The following is a 7,654-nucleotide window of genomic DNA, read 5'->3' as shown; positions in this document are numbered from 1 at the left end:
GAGCTGAGGAGTTTAAGACCAGCCTGGACAACATGGCAAAACTCCGTCTCTATAAAAAATACAAAAATTAGCTGGGCATGGTAGGGCATACCTGTAGTCCCAACTACTCGGGACGCTGAGATGGTTCACCTGAGCCCAGGAGGCTGAACCTGCAGTGAGCCGTGATCATGCCACTGCACTCCAGTCTGGGCAACAGGGCAAGACCCTGTCCCCACCAAAAAAAAAAAAACAACTATAAAAGAGTGTTATATTTTCGTAATGATTGCACTAAAGGATGGTAATGATTGTAAGACATCCTTTTAATTCCACTAGTCACTTAGTAATTAAGTAGCAGCAAAGTTCCAAAATGACCACAAATCCCAGAATTAACTGAATCATTCTGTCTCTAATGGATATATGTCTAAAAATTAGTTTTTTGTTTTTTTTTTGTAAGACAGAGTGTCGCTCTTGTCACCCAGACTGGAATGCAGTGGTGCAATCTCAGCTCACTGCGACTTCTACCTCCCGGATTCAAGCTACTGTCCTACCTCAGCCTCCTGAGTAGCTGAGGCTACAGGTGTGCACCACCATGCCTAGCGAATTTTTGTATTTTCAGTAGAGACAGAGTTTCACCATGCTGATCTCTAACTTCTGACCTCAGGTGATTCACCCACCTCAGCTTCCCAAAGTGCTAGGATTATAGGCGTGAGCCACCATACTTGGCCTAAAAATTAGCTTTTTCAAAAAATGCTACCTTAATGGAAAGATATTCAATTCCTGGTATCAAATACTGCTTGGGAAAAGGTCTTTAATTAATTATTTCACTTTAAGTAAGTCCTTAGCATTTTTCTCTCAAAGAATCCCATTTTTTTTCACTTTACAGTAAGATGTGATTAGTATGTCACTTCACAAATATGATGTTAGAAGCCAGAATAATGGTTACAAGTGTCATATTTTCCCCACTGTTGCTCATTTAGGGACGGAAAGCAGTGACTGAAAGTGAACTCATGCTTGTTTCTGGGGTTCTGGTAATCTGTTTCTTACTTTGGTTGAACAGTTACATAGGTACTTGGGTGCTAAATTTGTAAAAACTCACTAAGCTGTACATTTATAATTTGTATATTTTCCCGTATATACTCCAGTAGAAGTTATGGTACACTAAAAATTACCTAAGTCAAAAAAAAAATTTTAATCCCATTTTAAAATGCAAAAAAAGAGATAAAGCTTAATTAACAAATGTTAGACCATAAATGAAGCTTTGATCAAACCAATAACATATAGGTAAGAAAGAATACTTTATCATTGCTCAAAAAAAAAAAAAAACTTAAGTGTTTAAATTAAGATGTCCTTTCAGAGGTTGCAGACTTCTACTCAGAGGTATGAATCTCAATTAGCACTGATTTTGAATGCTTCAAAAGTTTGGCAGCTTGTTAATTACAATAATAAATGAAGCATAAATTAAACAAATACTGTTGACAAATCCAGGAGATATCAACTTTAATACGTATTCACACTGAAAATTTATACTTGAAAATGTTTCTTTTGGGTTGGTATTGTATCAAATGACTAAGTGTGCCCCACTGAAAATGTGAAATATTAATATAAGCACTTTTTAATTTTTATTTATTTATTTTTTTAAAGGCGGGGTTTCACCATGTTGGTCAGGCTGGTCTTGAACTCCTGACCTCAGGTGATTCGCCCACCTTGGTCTCCAAAGTGCTTGGATTACAGGCGTGAGCCACCACACCGAGCAATAGAAGCACTTTGAAACCATTTCCGTGCTGATTGAAACCACTATGGAAATATTTAGGTAAAATAACAATATTTATGTTAAAATAATATGAAATATTTGAAATATTTGTATAACAAAAGCTTGAATATGTGTGATCCATTTTCCTTTTAATTCAAAATATACCTGCAGATGCAAATATACAAAGGTATTAAAAGCAGTTATTTCTGGTGGGAAGGAATATGAAGTCTTTGTTTTCTTCCCTTTCTGACTTTCAAATTGTGTAAGTAGCAGGATTAAGCTTATATTTAAGAGAAAAAATTTTAAATCCTTGGTAAATCCATTCTCGATATAAAAAAGGGAGAGGGGGGCGAGAGCTGTGGAAAGAAATGAAGTATAGGTACCAGAGACTGAAATCGGGTTCAGGGTATGCTTGTAGAAATAGCAATTTTTGTCCACACTAATATTAAAATCTTTTAAGAAAGCCATAAGCACAATATTCCCAGTGCTGGGATATTAAGGAAACAGTAGCCTCCCATGTGTGGTAAAAATGGCATAGTACTCTGTGAATGCACAATATATCTGAATTCTAAGAGAAAGGGAGAAATGTATCAGCACCTTACTGAAAAGAAATTTGACTTTTCTGTTAAACCCCATCTGGCCATCAAATAACAAACTTAAGATAACAGATTCTCTACATTAATCATGTAATTCCTACTGAAATGTCCTTGTTGCTTCTGAAAAGATTCATTCCAGGGGAATAAACTGCCTTTATAAAAATCACTGTCAAAGAAAAAATATGTCCTCAAACAGGAAAAGAAACTTGGAAACTAGAAAAAAAAGTAAAGCAGAAAGAATACCACAATTTAATCATCTGAGTTCCTAGTTCCCCGGTCCAGATACCAGTAGTGGTGCCCCAGTGCATACAAACTGCTCTAGGGACTCAGAGAAATGCTACTTTTAAAGCAAAGAAGAAATGAATGAGCAACCTACTAGGGTACACTGTAGATGGCACTCAGTAAACATTTAATGAATGAGCAAAATCATAAGAATGTTTAAAAATAAACGCCTTCAACAGAGAAGAAATCTACTGCCTGGGAAATACCAGACAGAAGTATGCTGGTCTCTTCACATTGTTACGGATGAGATTTCACCAACATATCCATGACGTTGTAGAGCAGGTATTCTCCTGACTAGGAAGAGTTTCATAGCTTATAATTTCATATACTTTCTAATTCTGATATTTTCAAATGTTAATGATTTCTCTACTAACCACTTCTGTAGCAAGCAGTCTTTTACCAACCTACTATCATGTTTCACATGTTTCACTACCTTAACTTGAGCTTTTCACAGCCTTTATGTTTTTTGCATGACCCAGGCTAAACAGGGAAGGTATTATTAACCTTATTTTACAGATGAGATTTTTTTTTTGAGACTGAGTTTCACTCTTATCGCCCAGGGTAGAGTGCAGTGGTGTGACCTCGGCTCACTGCAACCTCTGCCTCCCAAGTTCAAGCGATTCTCCTGCCTCAGCCTCCCAAGTAGATGGGATTACAGGTGTCCGCCACAATGCCCAGCTAATTTTTTTGTGTGTGTGTATTTTTGGTAGAGACAGAGTTTCACCATGTTGGCCAGGCTGGTCTCGAACTCCTGACCTCAGGTGATCCACCCACTTTGGCCTCCCAAAGTGCTGGGATTAGAGCCACTATGTCCAGCCTACAGATGAGATTATTAAAGCAAAAAAAAAAAAAAAAAAAAAAAAAAAGTTAAAAAGAAAAACTTTTTTAAAACTTTTTTCTTTTTTTAAAAAAAGGCAAGGTCACAAATGAGTTCCAGAAGCAGGAGTAAAAACAAGATTTTCTGGCCAGTAGTCTAAGTCTTTCGATTTAAGAAAGCTGCTGTTTAAAGGACACTTAAAACACAAATCACTCCGGAGGACCCAGTCTTCTCCAAAATTTGCTCAAACAAAACAATTAGGTACCCTTTAAAGTTAACAGGACAGAACCAAAAAAAACCGGGGTGTGCTATCACCTCTGAAAATGCTTTGAAGCTATGAATAAATGCAGACAGCTCTGGCTAAACAAGATAGCACTGGACCAGGGTTTAGTGCCCAATACAATGGACCTTAGCTATGCACACAGTGACACCTCATTTTCTTCAACTATTTCAAACTCTGGAAAACCCTGAAAAAAGCAACACAAGTCACCATAAAGCCACAAATGCTGTGGTCAAGCTCTTATGCTCTCCTTTTATATAGGAGAGAAATCCACACATTCCAAAGGCCTGAAATTATTTCTGTTTCATTTATTTAAGAGCAGTCTTAAAAGTACACAGTATTCAGTAATTCATTCTGGTAAAGAACAAATTTGCATCCTACAGGATATGATGATGGTGTTTATTTAATCATGAACCTCACTATTGCCCAGGCTGGAATGCAGTGGCACCATTTGAGTTCACTGCAACCTCTGTCTTCCAGGTTCAAGCGATTCTCCTGCCTCAGCCTCCTGAGTAGCTGGGATTACAGGTGCCCACCACAATGCCCAGCTAATTTTTGTGTGTTTAGTAGAGATGAGGTTTTGCCATGTTAGCCAGGCTGGTTTCAAACTCCCGACCTCAGGTGATCTGCCCATGTGGGCCTCCCAAAGGGCTGGGGTTATATGCATGAGCTACCACGCCCACTCCCAGCTCCTGCATTTTAACAGTTTTATTTTATTATATTTTTATTTTAGTATGTTTAAGGGTCATTGAAATTTTTTAATTTTCTTTTGATCTTATGCCATGTTATGGTGGAAATTACACAGTGCAATGGTGATTAGATTGTGAGATTCCTGAGGGCTGCCACTAAGCTTCACTAAGATCCTATTTATTCTGACTTGACCCACAGTTCTGGCTTATCTGTTTTCCCTGCTTCCTTCAGCTTAGACGTAGCAGGTTAGAAGGCAGTAAGCGCATATTTTGACAGAAAACAGTATTCAAGAGAGAAACTAAAAGCAGACAAAACACTGAACTGGTATAGCAGTGTGGAGTCATTTTAGTATGGGACGAAACTGCCAACACCCTTATACAGCAGAACACACCGGCCATATTAAGAGCACAGTACAGAAATAAATGTACATAATGATGACCTTGATTCCTCAAAAAGGTTATGTTTAGTACACTCTGAATCTTAAGAGAGGGTTATATACTTATTATAGGGTATACACTATTAATATAAAGATTTGCATTTAAATGGTCAAAATAATTTAGCTGTTTAGGGGATAATGTCAGTTATATGCACAATTCAGTTAAACCTCTAATGATATCATACAAATGCTAAGTAGATAAATCTCAAAAATCCCATTATAATTTTGTAGTATAGATAATTAACATTTATGAGGCTGATTTGAGATGGGGGGAAATCTAAATGATACACTAAAATTCTTCCCCCTCCCTGAACATGCAATAGGCATTTCACCTTTTAAAAATGTATTTCCATCAGCAATCTTAGTTGCCTTTTTCCTTCTAATACCAAAATGAAAAAGAAGGAAAGTATTTTAATAATTTTCCCCACTGTCACACTAAAGTGCATCCAAGGGCCACTAATACAGCTGGTCCAAGTCTATTCCTTTCTCACAAAACCGCACTTTCAAACCGATTGTTAATCTCAGACAGAAGGGTTGTGCCTAAGTCTTAGGGCTGAATAAAAGCAGCACATAAATTAGTGGTTACGTTTAATCCATGTTCTTAAAGGCAGAAAACAACTATAACCTAAAACCCTACAAGATTTAGAACGGAAGGAGCACTTTACATTTTGTTCTTATAACGACAGAAATCTAACCCAGGTACACATATGAATCAGAAAACATCATTCTCCAAGCCTCTATAACCAAAGTGATAGTAAAATACCAATACCATGTCAAGAGCTCTGTAAACTTATTTTAAACATCATATAATGGATTTATCTGACTTCACCATACTAAGTTTATTTCGCTAATGGCAGTGACTTTCAATGATCTAGAGAAAGTGGGTCAAAAAGTACATGGTATACGTCCTAAAAAAGGGTGGGGGGCGGGTGTCAAGAAAGATCTAATCTTAAAAGAAAGATGTGACTTGGAAGAGTCGACTCAACTCCCTGCCCACACCACCCCAGATGGCTTCCCCAGAGTCGTTTCTTAAAGAGAAAAAAAAAGATAGGGATCTGGGCCCTTTGTGGGTGGTGAAAGACCCTACTGCACCCTGAACGCTTCGGGAAGGAACTTGGCAATGACGGCCAGGCACCGGGCCAGGTGGAGCAGAAAACGCCGGGTCCGGGGGGGCTGCTCCCCGGGCTGCCGCCCGGCCCTGTCCACACCCCTCCGAGCCCTCCCAGGGTGGGCGCAGCCCGGTCCCAGCTTCCCTCCGCCCCGAGCCGCCGCCCAGTCGAGGGCCGCTTCCCGCGGGTCCCGGAGGAAAGCCCGGCCCGCCAGGCACCTTTGATGACGCGGTCGGTGGTGGAGAGGTGGAAGCGCCTCCCGGACATGGTCCCGAAGGCCTCTTCCCGGCTCCGGGAGCCCGCCAGACGTGCGCCTTCGCCGCGGCCGCCGCCTTCTCCTCGGGCGGCCTCAGCTGCCCGGCCCCGGCTCCTCAGCGCTGCCCGAGCACAGAAGGGCGCGGCCGCCGCAGCGCCGGCCTCTGACGCCACTGACAGGACGCGGGTCCACCAGCCGCTCTCTTCCAAGGTGCCAGCGACTAAGGCCGGGAACACCGACTCGGGAGCGACCGCGACCGCGGCTGAGGAAGGCGACCCGGACGGCCGCCGCCGCTCGCGGTCCCGGCCCTCGTGCGCGCACGCGCGCCTCCGCGAGCCGCTCTCACAACTTCCTGGCGGCCGCGCGCGCCCCCGCCGCCGCGCCGAGGCCCAGCGCGCGCCCCGCTGCCCAGGCCACCCGAACCCGGCCTCCCGCACGGAGCACCGCCCTCCCCGCGCTTCCGCCTTCCCGGGAGGCCGTCGGCCTCGGCGCATGCGCGCCTCTTCGCTCCTCCGGCTGTGGGTCCCTGCTGCCAACCGCCCATTTTCCCTTCTCTGCCAACCCTTCTCTCACTCGGCCCCTTCTCTCCTGGCTGCCCCGGCCCGGGCCAGAGCGCCTGAAACCCGTCCGCGTGGCTCGCGCGAGGAGGCCGGCCCGGCCGCGGCCATCTTGCAACCAGCCCCTACGGCCTTGCAGCCGCCCCGCGCCACCTCCTGTGACCCCCTCGCCAAGAGCCCCTGACCTCCCAGGCCTCACCCACAAGCGACCTCCCTCCTCACCTCTGGGTTTCCCATCCGCTTTACCTCTAGGAGTGTGATCAGTCCGACCGCGCTCCTTCAGCTTTGGTCATTTGGCAAATGACCAAACCCACACATTTAAACCCCCTCACTTCATCTTTCCCGCGTGTTGAGTGCAGTTGGTACAGTGAAAGGACATTCATGTACATCCTGGTTGCAGTCCAGTCGCTAGGGCGGGGTGGCAGGGGGAGCTCCGTTTCCGAGCGAGGCCCTGCTGCCTCCTCACTGCCTTTCCACATCCCAGAGAAGAGAGAGCTCCGCTCCTGGGACCCCCGGGCCGGACCTCCTTGGCCGCAAGAACTGACTTCCTCCTATGCCCTGTGTGCCACCTGCCCAACTAGAAGGCCCCCTTTTCTTCCCCTTGACACAGTACCCCTGCTTCCCCGGCCCAGGCTGGCTGTGGAACCTCATGGGCAAGTCCCTAGAGAGTTAACCATCTGCTCATCTCGAGGTTAAAAACTGACCTATATCTGTCCTTAAAACTGTAAACCGGTGGCTCACGCCTGTAATCCCAGCACTTTGGAAGGCTGAGGCGGGTGGATCACGAGGTCAAGAGATCGAGACCATCCTGGTCAACATAGTGAAACCCCGTCTCTACTAAAAATACAAAAAATCAGCTGGGCATGGTGGCGCATGCCTGTAATCCCAGCTACTCAGGAGGC

The 7,654-nt window shown here is 44.2% G+C and overlaps 1 protein-coding gene across 6 annotated transcripts in view; it reads right to left on the bottom strand.

Moving 5' to 3' along the window:
- Positions 1-6,612, bottom strand: part of PPP3CC (protein phosphatase 3 catalytic subunit gamma) — a 99,234-nt gene extending 92,622 nt beyond the window's left edge. For 5 of the 6 annotated variants that reach the window (XM_032288489.1, XM_032288488.1, XM_032288490.1 and 2 more), the window contains exon 1: positions 6,158-6,541. In XM_032288489.1, the coding sequence (XP_032144380.1) occupies positions 6,158-6,206 (49 nt within the window). In that variant the 5' untranslated portion in view covers positions 6,207-6,541. Of the gene's footprint in view, positions 1-6,157 lie in introns of all 6 variants that reach the window. The other variant, XM_032288487.1, reaches the window with a different exon arrangement.
- Positions 6,613-7,654: the final 1,042 nt, after the last annotated feature.

Source organism: Sapajus apella, unplaced genomic scaffold (genome assembly GCF_009761245.1).
Source record: "Sapajus apella isolate SASKATOON/1434 unplaced genomic scaffold, GSC_monkey_1.0 scaffold21, whole genome shotgun sequence".
NCBI classification, from domain to species: Eukaryota; Metazoa; Chordata; class Mammalia; order Primates; family Cebidae; genus Sapajus; species Sapajus apella.
The sequence above is the reverse complement of the archived record's forward strand: the minus strand, read 5'-3'. Positions and strand labels throughout refer to the sequence as shown.